Source organism: Dendropsophus ebraccatus, chromosome 2 (genome assembly GCF_027789765.1).
Source record: "Dendropsophus ebraccatus isolate aDenEbr1 chromosome 2, aDenEbr1.pat, whole genome shotgun sequence".
NCBI lineage: Eukaryota > Metazoa > Chordata > Amphibia > Anura > Hylidae > Dendropsophus > Dendropsophus ebraccatus.
This window is the reverse complement of record NC_091455.1, coordinates 66129715-66153890: the sequence shown is the minus strand read 5'-3', so window position 1 is coordinate 66153890 and position 24176 is coordinate 66129715. Positions and strand designations below refer to the sequence as shown.

The window sequence follows — 24176 nt, the reverse complement described above, 5'->3', positions numbered from 1 at the left end:
ACATACTGTGATTAGGAGCAAGCAAGATGGAAAGAATTATATGCTAACAATCCAGTGCAGATAAAAAGAGAGCCATTCCCAGGTCTACTTTACCCCTAAGGAAGATGTACAGTAGGTTGGGGGTAACCTTGCCAGCCAACTGAATATTCAAATGGACTCAAGCTAACCTGCTGACTGACACAGGCCTAGAATACATATATATGTCTCTCATCAGGTCTTCTGTACTGATATACGACTGTGATACATTTTAGGCTATGTAGTATTACCCCTAAAACCAGGGCCGTTTTAATACATTGGTGGGCCTAGTGCACAGCCCTAAAGAGTGCCCCCCCCCTCCTCCCTTTCAGTGCCATGCGCTTAAAATTGATCTGTTCTGATTCTCATAACTGTAGGGCTGTCTGAGAGTCATTTTTGTGCACCATGATCTGCAGCTTTGATTGGTACCATGTTTGCATATATGACTTTGACGTTTCTTTTTTTTGGCGCAAACATTGTATACTGTGCAAGATCGGGAAGGTGATAATTCCTTTTTTTGGTTTTATTATAGTAGTTGGAGTTAGTAGTTGTATGGCTGACACACAGTATAGTATGTTGGGGGTAGTAGTTGTATGCCTGACACACAGTATAGTATGTTGGGGGTAGTAGTTGTATGGCTGACACACAGTATAGTATGTTGGGGGTAGTAGTTGTATGGCTGACACATAGCACTAGCATAGTCAATTAAAGATAGTAGTTGTATCGCTGACACATAGCCATACAACTAATATCCCCAATATACTATACTAGTGCTATTTGTCAGCCATACAACTACTATGCCCAATATACTATACTAGTGCTGACACATTGCACTAGTACAGTATATTGGGGATAGTAGTTGTGGAGTTGTCAGTACCTCTCTGTGCAGTCCTGCTTCCGCAGCAGAACCCTCACCTCGCGGCTCAGCCAAAGGTTACAGTCCACAGGCCAGAGCCGATAGGATTAAAACCTGAAGACTGGACAAATGTGTTTTATCAGCTCCTGCACTGATAACCTCCGATCTCTGTACTGACCCTACCGGGCGGCCCCCACAGCTTGCAGAGGAGTGTAGCTGAGGAGGGATCAGCCAGTGAGTAGTGTGGGGTTAACCCCCGGCCATGCTGTCCTTGTGCAGGGGGCGCCATGGATGGTTAAGTAGATTACCCATCCATGGCACTCCCCCCTGACAGGCTGGTGGCCGGAGCCCTGTGTGACCGTACTGGTCGCACAAAGTAAAGGCCGGCCTGCTTGTAATACACAAGGGATAATCAAAAAGTTAAAGGACACTAGGTGTCTCCCTTCCTGTCAAACTGCTGTCCATGCTGCCTACGTGACATTTGGTTATTTCTCTGTTCAAAAAAAAGAGTCCAAGTCCTTTGTGTGTTCACAGACACAGCTTTGTATTGATTGACAGCCATTCTTTAGCACGCACGGAGCAGGACAAGTCTTCACTGCGCATGTGTACAGCTGCTGCGCGTTAACATTTAGTAGCAGAAAATCCTTGGGGTGCTCGCACTGTATGGTCGGCTCTCCTGTAACACAGCCCCAAAACCTCTGTAACCACAGGGTGACATTATACTGACTGACTTGTTGCATAATAAGGAATATTGTCTCCTAGTAAGCTGCAGAGCTGATAATATAAGTAGCAAAAGTTAATAATATAGTTAGCCTAAATTAATTGCCCTCAGTTGACTTACAGCAAGCATGATGAACAGGTGCCTTTCATTGTGTGAGAATTCCAAGGACTGGGACTTTCTGTGTTTGGTCTTTTTTTTAACAGAGAAAAGGCCAAATATCGGAACTGGGGAAGCATGAGCAGTTTGGGCGTATGCATAACGTTGATTTAAATATAGAAAACATTAAACAAAAATAAAGTGAGTCTGTTGCAAAACCGATTGTGATCACAACCCCTATTGATTGCTAAAAAAAAGATTTCCACAACAGTGCCTCTTTAAGGCAACATACATTTATTGGAAGTGAAGGTAAACTATCAGCTGGTTTGTGCAAACAAACCTGCTGATATCTCCCTGCAGCCGGCTACCCCATCTTTCCAGCAGCGGTCTTGTTTTCTTTGTAGGTTCCTTCGTTTTGGAGAACTTTAATCCAAATGAAATATGTAAATTAGCTCGTTTGGAGCACTGAGGGCGTTCCACGGCCCCCCAGTGCACCGTTAGGCGTACCTTCCTTCTGTCACACCTACCTAAAGACCGGCCTACTGCATAATTAAACATGCATAGGTAACAGTGACCGAGGGAGGCAGCGGGCCCAATGATAAATACAATACAATCTACAGGCCCTTTTTTAAGTTGGACCAAATATCTTGGCATTGCTATTTCTGAAACTGAGTGGTGGTCTTATTTTACCTGGATCCAAAAGTCTCTTACATGTGTCCAACACGTGGAAGCTGCAGTGAAAACCAGACTTAGATGCCATCTAACCCCAGATAGAACACATGCCGACAATGAAAATTACCCTTCTAGATGCTGAAGAAACTGTACAATGAATAATACACTACCGCATATTCTTTTGTTCTATCCAAAAATAACCAGCTACTGGGATGCCAGTGACCTTAATAGATTCTGTTTTCCAGTGACCCATTCTTTTGTCACCCCAGCTAGCTTTGTTAATCATTGATATTTAAACTATTCCCCCACCATGTAGAATACTCTTCTGTAAACTTCCAGTTATTGCTAAGTTGATACTTCTGAGATATTGGAAAAGTGACTCAATTCCCCAACTCAGGGAAGCTACTTCTTCCATTCACAGTTCCTACATCTACATCTGTGAAACCTCTACTCTGTGACCCGAATCAGGAATAAAGGTGTTTTAAAGGTACATGTGGTGAGTGCCGCATCTATCTTCTATAATGCACCCTACATCTATGAACCAGACACCTGGGGGGAGATTTATCAAAGGGTGTAAAATTTAGACTGGTGCAAACTACCCACAGCAACCAATCACAGCTCAGCTTTAGGCAGTGCTGAAAGGAAAGAGGAGCTGTGATTGGTTGCTGTGGGCAGTTTGCACCAGTCTAAATTTTACACCCTTTGATAAATCTCCCCCCTGGTTTCTCCTGATAGAAAGTCCTTTTTTTTTTCTTTTTCTCTGTAATGATGGGAGGCTTGCTTGCTCTACTAAACATATTTCTTTTACTCCATCTATATTTGGTAAGTTTCTAACGTTATATATTTATCTCCTCTTTGTACCTTTTATTGACCTGATTTGCTTTTAAGTTTTTTGCTTTTGTAAAACATATTTTCAGCAGTTTCTATTGGTTCCAATTGCCATGTTTAGTTCCCATTTGTAAAAATCCAATACAAACATTGAAGCATAAAATGTGTCACAGTGGGATACATCAGCACAGCGGGCTATCTACACTATATTGTGTCACATGTCACATACTGGGGTTTGTGAACTGCCTGGCTTTGGGAAAAGTTCCCAGATCCCCAATCCCCAGTCATCAGCCATGAATCATCTATAAAAGGGGTTGACTTCTTGGGACAACAAAAAAGAAGAGGGTACCCCAGCCTGGGACAGCACAGGCCCTCCATAGTGAGAGACTCTCTTTGTAACCACTTTCTACTCTGGCTATCAAATAAAGTGAATGTACCACTAGGTACATCCCTTGTGTATTTTACATGTAAGCTCGGCACTGGCGCGAGCATGCCGGTGCCATGGTCCTTTTTTTGAACCACCACCCGGTTCCCACACACAGTGCCGGTCTATTCCCGAGCACTAGCCTGGCATGAAGCACTGGGGTAGGCCCACCGATATCCTCTTCCCTGTGTGACGTTGCTCCATTAGAATCAATGGAGTCGTGTCACAGAGGGGAGAAGGTTTCCTCATTCTGTGATAAAAAAAAACCCAAACCAAAGCAATGTACCTGATGGCAGATTCGCTTTAAGATCCTGAGTAGAGGAACCCCCTTTCCCTATTAACTCCTAATGGGTGTTGGGTGTATGATTTTATTATTTTTTTCAATGGACAACCCCTTAAAGGGGTGAGAACACATGACCAATCTAAAAGTAAAAGTGTATGAAGAGTCAGGAGGAACAGAAGGTGTATGGCCCATTTAGCAGACAGCTATCTCAAGAGTATGGTCAGTTTTAGGGGGATCATCAGGTGTCAGTACAGAGGTGTGAAATTTTTCAAGTTCTCACATATTATTGGTTGATCCTTTCTAACAAAGCATTATAGACTTGTCATTTACAAGCTTTTCACACATTCAGTCCTCCCTCTCTTTGATCCATTTACCATTATATTGTTGGTTTCATCTATCGCCATGAATACATCTGACCTGCCTCTGTGTGAATAATGAATAGAAGAAAAAATGTTGGCGCTGAATACTGAATAGATGAACATTTTACCTGCATTCCACCTACACAAGGGACGGTAATTAACAGCAATGAGCCCTCCGAAGGCAACGTGCCAAGGAATTCCTGCTGGATTATTAGACTAGAAGGTTCAACACCTGCACCTCACGTCAGCGTATTCTAAGTCAACAATCAGGTTTTAGGATGTACATTCTACTCCTTATAATGTAGACTTGGCTCTTGCATGTTACTGTCTTAGACAGGTTTGTAAGGAAGAGTCCTGTTGCATCCTATGAGGACCTTTCTATATGACATCATCTGTCCATTAAAAAAAAATAATATATAATCAAACTATAATGAAAATTAAAATGACTTACTAGCAAAATACTGCCAAGGCGTGTAACTGCTTCCAAAGTCAACTGACCGCTCGAGTACCCAAAGATCAGGCCGCGGAGAGTTGGCAAATTTGATGAGGACATAAGCAACATGGAAAACCTAGTGACAAAACCATAAAGATGATGATACTAAGAGAAGGCAAATGCAATGTGGACGATACATATATCATCAAATATTACAGGAAGTGGTGCACACTGTCATACATGAATGTTAATTTACTGTATAGGCACAACAGAACAATTTTTCAAATCGAGAAATGTACCCATATGTAGAAAATTTTAAATGCTTGTTACAATGGCCACTGATGTTCTGGAAAAAAATTATATCTCAGTCATCTAACCCTTTAAATTGGGAATGGGAAACCTTCGGTCCTTTAACTGATGTAAAACTACAGTTATTCTGCTCAGTCATAGTAAGAAGTGGCAGCACATTATGCTATAATAGTAGCATCTTATGGTAGTTTTCATTCATTCATTCATTCATTCATTCATTTAGTAATAACAGTTATTAGTAGATTGTGCGAAACACCCTGACAAATGCTGCATTTATAATCTATGCATTACTTGAGTTCATAGTCTAATGTGGGCATACTACAATCACACCGCTCCTGACCTTCATGTCGGCTCCTACTGCCAGATTATAGGCCATTTACAAGGGCTGAGAATTTACTACTGTTCCCTGGCAGGAAAAACATTGTGAGCTCATTGGGGAAAAATTTCATTTTTTATAAATTACAACACAGTGAGTAGAAAATAGAGGGCATTGCCAGCCAAGACCTGAACTCCCTGCACAAGCTATGATAAAACCATTACTACTATAGAGAGCTCTAACATATGTTATGGAGCACAACCCTCCAACAGCAACCTGCACTCTGCTCCCCGCTCAGGGTAATAATTCCATTGTGTATAGTGGTAGTATTTAATTGCTCTTTGACTATCATCAGAAGAGGACAGGGTACCTGCAGGAGATTATCATCATATACTGCCGCACTGTCACAATGATAGGTATGGTTTAACTTATAATAAGGATAATATTTATATCTAATAATAGAATGCTAAAAAGCACCAGAGGTCATACTTTGCACTGACTTCAATGAAAACTCAACAATAAAGTACTAAGGTCAGTAATAAGCTATTTCTTATTTCCTGTGATGATCCTTACCCAGTAAAATATTATAACCTAGTAACACATAGTTATCCATAGAGTAATATATCTGTCCCAAACACAACATGTATAGAGAGATATGTATCATACACACAGTAGACTCTCTATATCACTCATGTATACAGCAGCATCTATCACTGTAATGAGGGAGCCTGGGCCGGCTTATTGCTCCCCATAATTCAGATTTAAAGCAATATATCTATCATATACAGTATGTTTAAACCTATAGTTTTCCGCTCCACGAATTCCGCTTTCGGACAACTTTAGTTTTTGCATTGTACATGACAAACACCAAGCTTACTGTGCCTTTAAATATTTTCAAATTTCAAGATGGTTTTAGAAGCTTTTGGCTAACTTACATACTTATCAGCTGAGGCTATTGGCAGTGTACCTGTGCAGTTTAAAGAGTACCTGTCATTTAAAAAAACTTTTGATGCATCAGAGAGACATGTCAAAAGTCTTTATCCGTCATACCCTGATCAGCCGGTAGAATGTGTGGGGAGACAACTGCCTGTCGTGCGCTCCTCTCCCTCCTCTGTGTCTGCATCCTAGACAAACCCCCATAGACTTACAATTAAAGTCAATCTAGGTCAAGAGACATGGAGCCAGGAGTGAAAGCGCTGTGTGCTCCTGGGTTGTTCTCCAGATCGGTCGCGGGCTCAGACTCAGACCCCAACCGATCATGTCTCTCAACATGTCAAAATTAATGGTAAATTCAAAAGAAATCAGCCAAAACATCAGAAAAAGAACTGCGGACCTCGGCAAGTCTGGTGCATCCTTGAGCACAAATTTAAAATGCACAAAGGTCCAATGTTCATCTGTTGAAACAAGTTGAAGGAGCAGCAGCCACAGCCCGCATAGCTCTGGGATTCGGGTCATGACATCACCATGTTATCCAGGAAGTGAAGCCTTGATGCAGTAGTAAGTGCAGGGAAAAAAAGCACTTAATAAGCATTTCCGTAATAAGTGTATATTGGTGATTTGAGCAGTACAATACTTTAATAAAAGTTTTTGCATTATACAATACTATTGATATGTCGTAGGGACATTTCATAGGAACATTTCCAGACAGAGCCGAGCGAGGTGTGCAATAGCAATTTTCACTCCCCGGCCACTGACATGAAGTGATATGAGATGTTACTCTCATTAAAGGAGAAAATGTTTATTTAAGTATTGTATTGCCCCCAAAAGTTATACAAATTACCAATATATACTTGTTATGGGAAATGCTTATAAAGTGCTTTTTCCCTGGACTTACTACTGCTTGGCAGAGGGATGCTCAGTGTCCCTCCAGTGCCCTGTCTCCCTCAGTGTCCCCCTGCCATCATCCTCTCCAGCAGCCACAGCCCGCACAGCTCTGGGGGTCGGGTCGTGACATCTCCATGTTATCCAGGAAGTGAAGCCTTGATGTAGTAGTAAGTGCAGGGAAAAAGCACTTTATAGTCTTAATAAGTCTTAATAAGTCTATATTGATGATTTGTATAACTTTTGGGGGGGCAATACAATACTTTAATAAAAATGTTTGCTGGACTTCTCCTTTAAATATCTTCGGCTCTCCTAATTACACACTTTTACAGTTTCTTAATATTCCCATTCCCCAGATATGTAGGTATACAGTTTTCCTGACAACTCAGTTAATAGTTAAGTGGGTGTGAATTTAATTTTAATAATGAGAGTGAATAACACGCGATGGGTATACACTCTTCTCAATGTAAAACATTCACATTATTTCAGGAATAGGAAGGCATCAGGAAACTGAAAAAGATGTGTAATCTGGGCTCTGCAAGCTTTTCAATGATGGTGAAATCAGTTTTTTTTTAGGTTGGCTACAGGTCCTTTTTAAAGGAAAATTCCAGCCTTTAACACATATCCCCTACCCATATATGTAGATAGAAAATTTGTACACACATACAAGTTATTTATCATTGAATGTGTTTCATATATGTTGCTGTATGTATGAATATATATATATATATATATATATATATATATATATATATATATATATATATACTGTATATTTATATATAAAATCATATATACAGTGACATATCTATGATACAGACAGCAAGATATTTGCAGTATCATGTCTCACAATGCAATTCAAGAAAATCAATGTGCTTTGATTCATGACATTTTCTGATTGATTTCTGAGTTAATAAAGTAATAAATACCAATGACCTTCACATTCCTTTCACACTGATATGACTAGTATATGAGTCGTATACAGTAAAAATCACAAACCCATTGGTTAATAATTATTTCAGCATAAAATTCACAAATACAGCAGTAACCAGAGCAGGAGATGATGAAGGTTTATTAACTGACATTGAGGTCTGTGAATACAGCAACTTTATTCATGTAACAAATCAAAACAACCTATTAGACAGCAAACAGGAGCACCATAATGTCATTAGGTTGTACAACACTACTATCACCATCAGCACCACGGACAGAGGCTTAGAAATGGTAAGCTGGTGGTGGACTGATAGCAAGAAGTGATCACTTATACAGGGATATCACAAGGCATAATAATAATAATAATAATAATAATAATAATAATAATAATAATAATAATAATAATCAACTCTGCTTACCTGTCCAAGGTCAATAGTGACATTGACTTCATTGTATTTTAAGCCCAAAGATAACGGAGGACTTTGCCACCATCGCTCTGTGCCATCAATGGCATTGGAAGCAGGATGTGCTTTGTTGGGGTCAGAAGAGTCACAGAAGTCACAAGACTGCCCCTGGGAGGAGAACAACAAATTTTTAAAGGAAAAATATAATTTTTTTTTCCTACCGTGCAGCCATAATTATTAGGTAAGTCAGCACTAGGACCAGAGCATTTTCTCACCTTAAATCTACATTGAGTAAATACATTTTTTTACAGGATACAATTGCTTAGTGGGAAAAAATATGTGATTACTGATTACTTTAAAGGGTTAAAGGGTTCATGCTGGCTTAACATAGGTGATACTACTACTCTCAGGAGGAAATTGGGACAACTAACATTACTGTTTATAGTCACCTTTACCCTTAGGGTGTGTTCAGACATCACAGTCAATTTACACACCCTACCTTGCCAGTTTTAGTTGACAAGCAATGAACATCCATAGGAACAGAAAACAATCCAACCATTCCATCTGCAAATCTATAAGCATATTGATTACCTGACATTAAGGATATGTGTATACTACAATGTTTTTTTTGTTTGTTTTGTTTAGTTTTTTAAGGCTGGGTTCACACACAGTATATTTCAGTCAGTATTTTGCAACCTCAACCAGGAGTGGATTGAAAACACAGAAAGGATCTGTTCACACAATGGTGAAATTGAGTGGATGGCCGCCATATAACAGTAAATAACTGCCATTATTTCAATATAACAGCCGTTGTTTTAAAATATAGCAAATATTTGCCATTAAATGACGGCCATCTACTCAATTTCAACATTGTGTGAACAGAGCCTTTCTGTGTTTTCAATCCACTCCTGGTTTTGGTTTCAATATGAGGACCACAATACTGACTGAAATATACGGTGTGTGAACCCAGCCTAAGGCTATGTTCACACTACGTAAAAGTACGGCAGTTGTTGCCATCAGCAACAACGGCTGTACTTAGTACAGTGTGGAACTACCTTTTCTTGTATGGGATCCCGGCCGGAGCGTATACACATCATATACGCTCCGGCCGGAATCCCGTACGGGGCCACAAATAAATGACATGTCAGTTTTCTGAGGCCACAATTCAGTCAATTGCGGTAGCAGAAAGACTTGTCAGTTCACACAATGAAGCGAGCGGCTCCAGCCGCTTGCTTCATTGTGTGCTGTGGGAGGTTCTGATGCGGGCGCGCGCTGATGCGCCCGCATCAGAACCCTGCGGCCAAAAGATCATCCGGCCGGTAGTGCAGTACTGGCCAGGATGATCCATGCAGAGACAGGCCGTTCTGTAGTGGGAACATAGCCTAAATGTGCATTCAACACCATTCACAATAGGAAGCACTGAGTACTCCAACACTGATGATAGCTACTGTACATGCAACCTCCAAGGGCTTAAATGAGTATTCTTAGTAGAAACATTAATAAAGGGATCAGTGTCAGATCACTGAGGTGGGGTTGACCTCTCTGACTTCCATGATCTCAAGAACAGGGACCTGAGTCTTATTTTGGAATAGAGCGGTGCTGCTTCTTTTATTATTTACGCAGCTGCTTGCTGAAGAGTACTGGGCTCCATACTCAGCTATGGCTGCCAGCTCCATAGACAATGAATGGGGTAGCTCTTTTGGCCCACAGCTATCTTTACCCCCCATCCCCCAACACCCTTGGCTTGGTTTTGCATGTATGTGTTCTTAATGGGTAAAGGATAGTGATGAGCGAATACTGTTCGATCTAATAGATATTTAATAGAATAGTAAGGTATTCGATAGTATTGAATATTATCGAATAGCACGTCGAATATTCAATAAATATTTGATAAGCATTCAAATCCCTTTCCCTTTTCCTGAGGTGTTATTGTGGACTTGGTGAACCTCCAAGTGGTCGAATAGATGTTTTTCAATAATCGAATACTTGTTCCCATAGACTTTAATGGGATTGAATATTCGATTGAACGTTCAAATATCTAGGAGATATTCGTACGAATATCGAATATTTCACAATTCGCTCATCACTAGTAAAGGGGAATAAGCTGCTGTCAGACACATACGGTGGTTTATTATGACATATGGCAAATAGGGGGTGTCTGGAGATCTCCATACACATTAGATGGCTGGTGGGTCCTGTTAAAATCAGCAGGTTCCACTTTTCTTTTTTGAGGAGTTTATTTTGGCTATATCATGCACACACACCATCACTGGTCCTAAAGTATTTGTTTCATTTCAGTGCACCTACATCCCTGTATTTCATTAGTTCAATGGGTCGCGTGATCAGTAACTTGACCCAAAGAAAATCAGTGATTAATGTGTCAAAAAGTTTTACAATAACTAGACATTATGGCACAGATTTATCAATTTTTCTAAAACCTGGCTGCTGTTTTATTGCCCCCAGCAACCAATCACAGCTCAGCTTTCACTTTACCCCAACTTGTTAGAATATGAGAGCTGAGCTGTGATTGGATGATATAAGCTAAACCAGACAGCTGTAGTTTCACACAGATTGATAGAAAATAATAATGGTAAGTCACTTATTATGCAGCTGGTCTTACTGTCTGGTGTTTCCAGTGTCTCTGGGCAAATCCATTATCACATCACTAATTTATAAAATAAACTATAAAGCACAAGAATGCAGAAAAGTGCTGGAAGGGTTGAATTTCCAGTGTGTCAGAAGAAAAGCTGCCTCTCTCTATTATTATAAGAGATTACATGATGAGGCATGATAGCGCTAAAAACAGAAAGAGACTGAATCACACGGTTGTTCGGCGTACACTGAGCAATGTGAGTTATCAGGAGCACTCATCCAGCCAATAAAAATACCCTTATGAGTTACAATGGAATAACTTTATCTGTTTTACCCAACTAGATCCTACTTTCAATGAAACCCAGACACACAGTGCAGCCTTATCAATGTGTCACAGCTTTATATGTGACACTCACTTGGCAGCAGGCAGAGCGGCATCACCGATGCGCAAAGAAACTCACCGCACCATAGAGAGAAGGTCTAGGAAACGTACCAAGATCTGCTTCTATGGAACACCAGGATCACAGAAACACACAATAACCACCACTACTACTGTTTATAGATTCGGTTTTTCAGCTTATCCCTAATACCCAAAATACAAATCCACATCCCCAGCATATGCTAGAATATACATGGCTCCGGAATAGAGACAGGGAATGTGGTTTAAAGGTCCTCTTACTAATAGAGACTCCTCAACATTAAAGCGACTCTGTACCCACAATTCCCCCCCTCCCCCCTAAACCACTTGTACCTTCGGATAGCTGCTTTTAATCCAAAATCTGTCCTGGGGTCCATTTGGCAGGTGATGCAGTTATTTTCCTAAAAAACTACTTTTAAACTTGCAGCCCTGTGGCAAACGGGAGTATCTGTGCCCTAACTTTGCACCACCCCTCCGTCCCTCCTCCCCACCCTCTTCATCATTAGGAATACCACTGGCAGGATTTTTCCTACTCCTCTGCAGTGAACATTGCACAGGTGCCTTAATGATCCAGCCCATGTGCCGTATTCACACAGCTGAAGAATAGGATACAATATGCCTGGGGCATTCCTAATGATGAAGAGAGCGGGGAGGAGGGAAAGAGAGGTTGTGCTAGCCTAATGCACAGACACTCTAGGCCACGCCAGTTTGGCACTGGTGTGCAAGTTTAAAAGTTGTTTTTCAGGACAATAACTATATTACCTGCCGAACGGACCCCAGGACAGATCTTGGATTAAAAGCAGCATCTGAAGGTACAAGTGGTTTGGGGTGGGCAGATTGTGGGTACAGAGTCACTTTAAAATTGCAACACTAACAAGGAAAACGCATGGAATTATGGAAATCACAGGATTAGTAGACACGTTAATATGCAAATGATGAGAAAAAAAAGGATAAAATATTCCAACAATGGGCAGTTTATTAAAAGGGTTGTCCAGAATACAACAACTGATAGGCAATCCACAAGACTCCAGTAAGAATGGAGATGGCAGCAGTCTCAGCAGTTATTGAGACAAATATGAGAAGAGTCTGCAGTACACCAGCACCGCTATGTACACAGGGAATAGAGCGAGTTGCTTTTGGCTCCGTTCTCACTGTAATGCAGATACCGCACAGCTGATGGGCAGGGGGTGCTGGATGTTGGCATCTAGCCGATTAATCATTGATAGCCTAGTTTTATCCTGGACAATCTCTTAAATGCGCTTGGACACAGCATTATGATGTTAAACAATGGCTGGTTCCACAACCAAATTAATGTAACACTGAGCTGTGAAGGAACCTGAAGAGGGGTCTAGTTACCATTCACTAACTCACACCGTATCATAATCCTGGGAGTAGGACCCAGGTGACGTTCCCTCGTGAAGGCCTATTCAATGTGTTGCCTTGGTGGTTTTAAGACCAATCTCTGGCTATGACTGCATCTAAGAACAAAGTGGGACTCGTCACTGAAGAGGACAGACCTCCAGACTTTGGGGGAATTAAAGTAAATTCCTGCTGCCATTGGTTTCAGCTGCTATCATCCTTAAATCTACCATTGTGCAGTGGTGGGCCATATGCCGTAGAGTGAAACATACACCAGCTACAATAATAATAATACTTTTATTTATATAGTGTACTACTTTATGTAAATCAGCAGGTCATAGTAAATCTGTGATGTTAATGTCATAGCTGGAATATAACTAGTTTACGGTATGGATTAATAGTATGTGTATATGACATAAATTATGATTATGTATCTTATGTGAGTTCAGAGTAATTGTAGTAAAATTTCCATTTCCACAAGATCTGTATATGTATCCTGTGCTAGTGTAAAGGAACAGGCAGGTAACACCTATTTGGATTGTGATGGCATGTGTTTGCATTTAGTCAACCTGCTTCTGACCCCAACCTGGTTCTTGACAACCCACACCTACATCACCGGCATGACACGGAAAAACTACGTCTGCCTCGGGAGACAGGTCTTAGTCATCTATCATGGAAGGATTTTTGTTCCCTTAGAATAACTAAAACCCTAGTACACTGCTACAATAAGCCCAAATATTACCAGAATCCCTGCTGAACTAATAGTGTAATCCCAAATATTACCAGTAACCCCACTGAACTGCTAGTCTAATCCCAAATATTACCTGTAACCCCACTGAACTGCTAGTCTAATCCCAAATATTACAGAATCCCTGCTGAACTAATAGTGTAATCCCAAATATTACCAGTAACCCCACTAAATTGCTAGTATAGTCTCAAATATTACCTGTAACCCCACTGAACTGCTAGTATAATCCCATACATTACCTGTAACCCCACTGAACTGCTAGTATAATCCCATACATTACCTGTAACCCCACTGAACTGCCAGTATAATACCATACATTACCTGTAACCCCACTGAACTGCCAGTATAATCCCATTTATTACTAGTAACCCCTATGTTTTTTTCCCATCTATTACTAGTAACCCAACTGAACTGTTGTTTTTTCCCCATATATTCCCAGTAACCCCACTGACCTGGCAGTATAATCCCACCTATTACCAGTAACCTCACTGAACTGCTAGTATAATCCCATATATTACCAGTAACCCCACTGTACTGATGGCATAATTCCAAACATTACCAGTAACACTATTGGAGTCTTAGTATAATCACAGAAATTACAGACTACCAGTTCTTTTGCAACTACCACTACTTTCAGTATGCAGTGCTAAGCACTTTAAAGGGAGTGGGGTCCAGGAACACCCTATCTCACACTGAGAACACATCAAAAAAGGGCAGGGCAGTATGCTGAACACAAAAGGAACTAGCCTGGATAGGACAATGCTACCGTAAAGAAGATCTACGTATCCTATCTCGCAGTGCAGGTAACTGTGACGCTCCTGGACACTTAGCTACTGCCAAGATAACCACAACTGGGGCTTTTAGTACCCTGACAGGACGGGAAGCTTGACACTGTAGAGCAGATGGCGGTCAGACCAAAGTCTAAACACAACTACAAGTAAATTTCGTACTATAAAGTACCACACCTGTTCCACACTGATGAGGGGCAACACCCCAAAACAGCTGTATGTGGATGATTACCTGGCCTTGGTTCTTCCCTTGTCATTACATTGACTTATAGGGCCACTTAATATGGTGGTTTTGGTGGTTTCCTTACAGGAGCCAACCCTTGACAGGGTCCTTCCCAGAGGGATATCTTTCTAGTCCTGTGTTTCGAGACTCTTTGATGAGGCTCCATGTGCTCTTCTTTTGCACTACCTTATATTAACCAAAACACTGCTTTACTCATGGTGTAATCCCATATATTACCAGAAACACCCCTGTACTGATGGTGTGATCCCACAAATTACCAACCCCCCCTGTACTGATGGTGTAATCCCATATATTACCAGAAACCCCCCTGTACTGATGGTGTATTCCCATATATTACCAACCCCCCCGTACTGATGGTGTAATCCCATATATTACCAGAAACCCCCCTGTAGTGATGGTGTAATCCCATATATTTCCACCCCCCCCCCTGCACTGATGGTGTAACCCCATATATTACCAGAAACCCCCCTGTAGTGATGGTGTAATCCCATATATTACCAACCCCCCCCCTGTACTGATGGTGTAACCCCATATATTACCAGAAACCCCCCTGTAGTGATGGTGTAATCCCATCAGCCTGTACCTCCGGCACAGGAGCACTTGTTAGAGATGCACCCTGCGCCGGAAGTACTTGCCCCGGCGGACACTGAGCCACTCTGAGCCCGACACCTGTGCTGCCTGGGAATCCCCAGGACACCCCCCCGGGAGAAGAGGAGAAGACAGCCGACAGGGGAGTTAGGTGAGTTGTGGTTTTTTTTATTTTCTATCTGCTTTGCAAAGGGGGATAATACAGGGTGGGGCCATCTATGGGGTATATACAGGGGGCCATCTATGAGGGATATACAGGGGGGCCATCTATGGGGGATATACAGGGGGGCCATCTATGGGGGATATACAGGGGGCCCATCTATGGGGGATATACAGGGGGGACATCTATGGGGATATACAGGGGGCCATCTATGGGGGATATACAGGGGGCCATCTATGGGGAATATACAGGGGGGACATCTATGGGGGATATACAGGGGGCCATCTATGGGGGATATACAGGGGGGACATCTATGGGGGATATACAGGGGGGACATCTATGGGGGATATACAGGGGGGTATATATAGGGGGATAATACAGGGGGCCATCTATGGGGGATATACAGGGGGGACATCTATGGGGGATATACAGGGGGGACATCTATGGGGGATATACAGGGGGGCCATCTATGGGGGATAATACAGGGGGGACATCTATTGGGAATATACAGGGGGCCATCTATGGGGGATATACAGGGGGGCATCTATGGGGGATATACAGGGGGCCATCTATGGGGGATATACAGGGGGCCATCTATGGGGGATATACAGGGGGCCATCTATGGGGGATATACAGGGGGCCATCTATGGGGGATATACAGGGGGCCATCTATGGGGGATATACAGGGGGCCATCTATGGGGGATAATACAGGGGTGCCAATCTATGGTGGATTATACAGGGAGGTATACATAAGGGGATAATACAGGGGGCCATCTATAGGGCGACACCATGAGGGGGCATTTATAAGGGGACTAAATGAGAGTTCATCTATAGGGGGACAACATGGGGGACCATCTTTAAGGGGGATGGACAACACGGGGGGTAATTTATAAGGGGCCAACAAGGGTGGCATCGGTAAGGGGGAATACACAGAGGGGCATATACTATAAGGGGATCACATAGTGTCAGGGCTATCCACTAAACAAGGGGGTAAAGGGGCCAATACAGATGTGCAGTTTGTATAGAGATGAGGATGGTGCCATAGTGAGAAGCTTAATATGTTTCTCTGGCAGATTCTGTGGATTCGTGGCTCGGAGAAGTTCTAATGGCCCAGGAAGGATGAAGAAGAAAATGAAGGAAACAACTCCGATCAGAGAAGACGTCCCCTGTGAGTCACTTAATATAACTGTACTGTAATTTATATGGTGTACAGAACCTGTGTAGAGCTGAGTGTGTTGATGGCGTAGTGGTCGATTGAGGGGGTGGGGGCCCCAATCAAAAGTTTGCTATGGGGCCCAGCCATTTCTAGTTACGCCCCTGCAGAAACCCCCCTGTAGTGATGGTGTAATCCCATATATTACCACCCCCCCCCCTGCACTGATGGTGTAACCCCATATATTACCAGAAACCACCCTGTAGTGATGGTGTAATCCCATATATTACCCCCCCCCCCTGTACTGATGGTGTAACCCTATATATTACCAGAACCCCCCCTGTACTGATGGTGTAACCCCATATATTACCAGAACCCCCCCTGTACTGATGGTGTAATCATATATATTACCAGAACCCCCCCCTGTACTGATGGTGTAATCCCATATATTACCAGAACCCCCCCTGTACTGATGGTGTAATCCCATATATTACCAGAAACCCTCCTGTACTGATGGTGTAATCCCATATATTACCAACCCCCCTGTACTGATGGTGTAATCCCATATATTACCAGAAACCCTCCTGTACTGATGGTGTAATCCCATATATTACCAACCCCCCTGTACTGATGGTGTAATCCCATATATTACCAGAAACCCCCCTGTAGTGATGGTGTAATCCCATATATTACCAACCCCCCTGTACTGATGGTGTAATCCCATATATTACCAGAAACCCCCTGTTGTAAAGGTGTAATCCCATATATTACCAGAAGCCCCCCTGTACTGATGGTGTAATCCCATATATTACCAGAACCCCCCCTGTACTGATGGTGTAATCCCATATATTACCAGAAACCCTCCTGTATTGATGGTGTAATCCCATATATTACCAGAAACCCTCCTGTACTGATGGTGTAACCCCATATATTACCAGAACCCTCCTGTACTGATGGTGTAATCCCATATATTACCAGAAACCCTCCTGTACTGATGGTGTAATCCCATATATTACCAGAAACCCTCCTGTACTGATGGTGTAATCCCATATATTACCAGAACCCCCCCTGTACTGATGGTGTAATCCCATATATTACCAGAACCCCCCTGTACTGATGGTGTAATCCCATATATTACCACAAACCCTCCTGTACTGATGGTGTAATCCCATATATTACCAGAAACCCTCCTGTACTGATGGTGTAATCCCATATATTACCAGAACCCCCCCTGTACTGATGGTGTAATCCCATATATTACCAGAACCCCCCTGTACTGATGGTGTAATCCCATATATTACCAGAAACCCTCCTGTACTGATGGTGTAATCCCATATATTACCACAAACCCTCCTGTACTGATGGTGTAATCCCATATATTACCAGAACCCCCCCTGTACTGATGGTGTAATCCCATATATTACCACAAACCCTCCTGTACTGATAGTGTAATCCCATATATTACCATAAACCCTCCTGTACTGATGGTGTAATCCCATATATTACCAGAACCCCCCTTGTACTGATGGTGTAATCCCATATATTAGCAGAAACCCCCTGTAGTGAAGGTGTAATCCCATATATTGTCGGTAACCGCACTGCACTAATAGGGTAATCCCATTTGTTACCAGAAATGTTTCTGCTCTGTGTTCATAGAAGAAAAACTAAAAATGACAGAGTGCTACAAAAGATCTGTCACATGATGGTCACTTATAGTATAGAACCCACTGTATTATTACTATGGCCACCTTCAGGTTCTGTCACAGTGTACATCAAAAAAAAGTTCTGTCAAATATGATGGAAGGGATAGTTAAGAATGGAGCCTGTACTGGTAGTGTGAACAGAGACTAATTTGATGCTGTCTCACACACCCCAGAACCCTAAGTACATACACTGTTGGCAGAATATGTCATATGTCATAGCTCTGTGACAGGCATCTGAGCCAGTCAGCTGAGTGACAACCTTGTCATAACTAGATGAGCACATAGATGGGGCTCTCTGCTATAGACAGGAGTGTGATGGACCACCCTGCAGGTGCAGGACCTTCTGTCACCTTGTTTCTCTTAGGACACCTTTTACTTTATAAAAAACGTTATGCTGTGATCACATCTGCATTGTCTACATTGCCCATCACTAGAGCAGAAAACAAAAGGTCCAGTAAATCAGATGCACAATAGGCAGCAGTACGGAATGAGCCAAAAGGGTTCCGTTAGGTTTCTGCCATGGTTCCCAGCATTGTACCAGACAGAACAGCAAAGCATGATGCACTATTTAGAGGCACCTAAAAGGTGTGAACCGGCCTTTACAGGATCCATCCTTGATAAAATTCATTAAAAAATATAGTAAGTTTATGGTACGTTTAGACAGGCAAAACATTTATGGTTTCTGATACAGAAAATGTTATGATTTTTGGATATAAAAACATAAAAAAACTCCTATTACCATCAATGGAAGATAGGTAACTACACAAAAATCAATGTCATCTTCAGGACTGGCTCAGAGAAAGTGGTGGTGCTGCCTTAGGCATGGGTATGGGTTTTGCCTGTGTAAACATGCCCTTACAAGGTACTAGACGGAGGTTATTACATATTTATATATTTATCTGTATGTGTGTATGGATGTGTGTGCATGCATGCCTGTATATGTGTATGCATGCCTGTATATGTGTATGCCTGTATATATGTGTGTATGGGTGTCTGTATATGTGTGTATGGATGCCTGTAAATATGTGTATGCATGCCTGTATATGTGTGTATGCCTGTATATGTGTGTATGGATGCCTGTATATGTGTGTATGGATGCCTGTATATATGTGTATGCATGCCTGTATATGTGTGTATGCCTGTATATGTGTGTATGGATGCCTGTATATGTATGTGTGTGTGTATGGATGCCTGTATATGTGTGTATGGGTGTCTGCATATATGTGTATGAATGCCTGTATATGTGTGTATGCCTGTATATGTGTGTGTATGGATGCCTGTATATGTGTGTATGGATGACTGTATATGTGTGTATGGATGCCTGTATATGTGTGTATGGTAGTGATGAGCGAATAGTGAGATATTCGAATATTCGATATTCGTACGAATATCCCGCCAATATTCGAACGTTCGATCGAATACTCGATCCAATTAAAGTCTGTGGGAACAAGTATTCGATTAGTGAAAAACATCTATTTGACCATGTGGAGGGTGAAACCGGAAGCTGCAGGATTTGAACGCTTATCGAATATTTATCGAATATTCGCGGGATATTCATACGAATATTGAATATCTCACTATTAGATCGAATATCTATTCGATCGAACAGTATTCGCTCATCACTAGTGTATGGGTGTCTGTAGATGTGTGTATGGGTGTCTGTATTGTCTGTATATATGTGTATGGATGCCTGTACATGTGTGTGTATGCCTGTATATGTGTGTATGGATGTCTGTATATGTGTGTGTATGGATGCCTGTATATATGTGTATGGGTGTCTGTATATACTGTATGTATATAATGTGTGTGTGTGTGTTGTGAGTATAATAAATGTCTGTGCATAGATGTGCAATTAAAGTTTGAATAGGTTTGTGTAATGAGTGTGTGTTACAGAGTGACTGGATATGTGTAAGGTGATGAATGTAGTGCATGTGTATGGTTATACTTCTGTATAAGGTGTCTGAGTACCGTGTATAGCGGCGGCTGTACCTGGATGGTGCATGTGTATGGTTATACTTCTGTATAAGGTGTCTGAGTACCGTGTATAGCGGCGGCTGTACCTGGATAGTCCATGTGTATGGTTATACTTGTGTATAAGGTGTCTGAGTACCTTGTATAGCGGCGGCTGTACCTGGATGGTGCATGTGTATGGTTATACTTCTGTATAAGGTGTCTGAGTACCGTGTATAGCGGCGGCTGTACCTGGATAGTCCATGTGTATGGTTATACTTGTGTATAAGGTGTCTGAGTACCGTGTATAGCGGCGGCTGTACCTGGATGGTGCATGTGTATGGTTATACTTGTGTATAAGGTGTCTGAGTACCGTGTATAGCGGCGGCTGTACCTAGATGGTGCATGTGTATGATTATACTTCAGTACCGTGTATAGCGGCGGCTGTACCTGGATAGTGAATGTGTATGATTATACTTCACTATAAGGTGTCTGAGTACTGTGTATAGTGGCGGCTCAGTACCTCAGTACCGTGTAAAGCGGATGGTGAACTGTACCTGGATGGTGCATGTGTATGGTTGTACCTCAGTACGGTGTATAGCGGATGGTGTACTGTACCTGGATGGTGCATGTGTATGGTTATACCTCAGTACCGTGTATAGCGGATGGTGTACTGTACCTGGATGGTGCATGTGTATGGTTATACCTCAGTACGGTGTATAGCGGATGGTGTACTGTACCTGGATGGTGCATGTGTATGGTTATACCTCAGTACCGTGTATAGCGGATGGTGTACTGTACCTGGATGGTGCATGTGTATGGTTATACCTCAGTACCGTGTAAAGCGGATGGTGTACTGTACCTGGATGGTGCATGTGTATGGTTGTACCTCAGTACCGTGTATAGCGGATGGTGTACTGTACCTGGATGGTGCATGTGTATGGTTATACCTCAGTACGGTGTATAGCGGATGGTGTACTGTACCTGGATGGTGCATGTGTATGGTTATACCTCAGTACCGTGTATAGCGGATGGTGTACTGTACCTGGATGGTGCATGTGTATGGTTGTACCTCAGTACCGTGTATAGCGGATGGTGTACTGTACCTGGATGGTGCATGTGTATGGTTATACCTCAGTACGGTGTATAGCGGATGGTGTACTGTACCTGGATGGTGCATGTGTATGGTTATACCTCAGTACCGTGTATAGCGGATGGTGTACTGTACCTGGATGGTGCATGTGTATGGTTATACCTCAGTACCGTGTATAGCGGATGGTGTACTGTACCTGGATGGTGCATGTGTATGGTTATACCTCAGTACCGTGTATAGCGGATGGTGTACTGTACCTGGATGGTGCATGTGTATGGTTATACCTCAGTACCGTGTATAGCGGATGGTGTACTGTACCTGGATGGTGCATGTGTATGGTTATACCTCAGTACGGTGTATAGCCGATGGTGTACTGTACCTGGATGGTGTGGCCCTGGGCGGGCGAGGTCACCGGTCCTCCCACCAGCTTACAGTACAGGTCCCCCCTGGGCTGCTCGCCCCCTGCCCCGCTCTCCTCCTCTCCGCAGGTCGCTGTGGCGGTGATGCGGGCTCCCTCCGCCAGGTTGAAGGACGGAGGGTGCAGGCTGAATCCGGAGCCGCTTCCCCCGAACTCCTGGCCGCGTCCCCGGTGCAGAGAGCCGAGCAGCAGCGCGGACACCAGCAGCAGCAGCAGCCTGGAGCAGCCCATAGCCGTCCTCGCAGAGTGGCCCCAGCTCCGGGCCCCCAGCAGCATAGCCCCGAGGAGCTGCCCGCTCCTAGACCGCAGCCATCCGCCGGCTCCTCCGCTCCGCCCGGCTCCCGTGCTGCTGTCAGTGCAGGAAAACAAAGCGGCGGCGGCTGCCAGTGTGCCCAGCCCCGGGTGTCAGACACTCCCCCTGCCGCAGCCTGCCCGCCCGGGTCACCTCAGCCCGGGGGGCGCCCCTCTGCCAGCCTGCTCCTCCACAGGGCAGGTGAATGGCGGCTATTGTCCCCTGTTATCAGCCAGATCAGGGTCTGACTGTAGGAAGGCTAGAAATGTGTCTGCTCTCATGTCTCTATGTTATCTCTCACAGCTCAGAGAACTTCCAGAGACACTGATAGCCACAGTGTCATACTGCTGGGGGCCTGAGGGGGCGCCACTTACAAGAGAGAACTTAAAGGGCTATCCCACTATAACTTTTCATGTGTTGCTGCCCATGATGAGACTAACAATTCCTTCCATACTTGTTGTTATCTATTCGGTCCCCTTTACCCAGTTCTAAACTTCTGCTTTATGCTGAAGACACAAATATCTGTGAGTTTTTCGATCTACCCCTCCCTTCTGAGACAGCTGATGTAAAAAAGTCCCTGGCTGGCTGTATCTGCAACATTGTAGCTTCCTTGTAATCCTGGGAGGATTAATCACAGAGAGTTCATTAATAACTTCCCAGCATTACAAAAAAGCTACAAAGTTGCAGATACAGCCTGGCAGGGACTTGTTTACATTAGCCATCTCAGAAGTGAGGAGGGGAGACAGAGAGAAAGGCTTACACACAGTTTTCTGTGTCTTCAGCAGAAAGCAGCAGCTCAGAACTGGAGGAAGAAGACTGAATATATAATAACAAATATGATTGAATTGTCAGTCTCAGCATGGGCAGCAATATATGAAAAATTATGTTTGAGCGGAATACCCCTTTAATGGGCTGTGCAGATACGACTGCTGGGTTCTGTCATACAGGATGGAAATCATCCTCATGTTGTACAATGGAAAGTGGAGGTAGAAACTGCAAATTGTAGATATTGTTGCAGATTTGCAGCAGTGAATTTTACTGTAGAATATGCAAATTTTAAAAAGACCCCTCAATGTATTGAACCCCCACCCCTATACAAGGGGTCTTAAAGGATCTGAGCAGGGTCGGCTGTGTGCATGGGGCTATATAGGTGGGGAAGCCCCAGAAGATACAGGTGTAGTGGACATGTCTGTTATTCTGAAAGATTCTTCCTCTCTAATGGTCTCTAATTCACGATACCAACCTATACTTAGTGATTATCTGTCCGTGTAGGTGTAGCCACTGATCAAACGACGAGCCATAAATCCTTATTTTTGGTCTTTCAACTTGTCCTAAAATCGTCGCTGGTCATTCGCTGATATGTCGCAGATCGGTTCCTCTAAACAATCGTTCCAAGCACAAAAGATCAGGATAACCCAACAATGGAAATATGGAGATTTTTGCTCAATTTATCTCTCTATTTAAACATTGATCTCATAAAAAACTAAATCGTCACTTCACAATCGCTAAACAATCACTTGAGCGACTTATCTGGACGTGTAAAAGGACCTTTATGTGTTTGTTCCTAAAGGGAAAATATGTAAATACGAGTGTGATAAATTAATGGAAGAGAAAAGCGAGGTAACAGAAGTGATAGAGCTGAGCAGGTCTCCATGACGGGTAAAGACAGGTAACAGGTGAGAGTGGAAGAGTGACAGGAGGGCAAAGTGCATGGGACACAGGGAGTGTGCAGACATGGAGCGGGGGGTGGCCACAGTCTTTTCCTGGAGGTGTAAGATTAGAAGTTGCTGCATCATACAATGTATTAGGCTTCTTCTATATAAGTGGAATACATCGGTTTCTGTGTCCTGGGCATGGGGGGTCCTGAGGCTATTATTATGGGATAAAAGAATAAGAATTGATTAAAGAATAAGATTTATGCTGCGTTTACACAAAGCGATAATTCGCCCAATCGATCGTTTAATGATTTTGAATCAACGATTTGGTTTTCATAACGATCATCGTTTAGACGAAAAAAACGTTAGAAAATTTGTAAGGAAAATCGTTATTGCAATTGTTTTTAAGATCGCGTAAGCCCATCTTTCACATAGGGTGAATCTTTGAAAGACTGTTTACACAAATGGATCTGCGAATTTTTAGCGAACAATGGACGGCGATTTGAGAACATGTTGAAAGCTCATCGCTTGATCGTTTGCTGTG

The 24176-nt window shown here is 42.9% G+C and overlaps 1 protein-coding gene across 1 annotated transcript in view; it reads right to left on the bottom strand.

The window, feature by feature from the left end:
- The window catches only part of LAMA3 (laminin subunit alpha 3), a 158719-nt gene extending 136560 nt beyond the window's left edge, over positions 1-22159 (bottom strand). The window contains exons 1-3 of the mRNA XM_069957689.1: positions 21647-22159; positions 8486-8638; positions 4706-4823 (exon numbers count right to left, since the gene is read on the bottom strand). Coding sequence (XP_069813790.1) covers positions 4706-4823; positions 8486-8638; positions 21647-21961 — 586 coding nt within the window. The 5' untranslated portion in view covers positions 21962-22159. The remainder of the gene's footprint in view (positions 1-4705; positions 4824-8485; positions 8639-21646) is intronic.
- Between the last annotated feature and the right edge of the window lie 2017 nt (positions 22160-24176).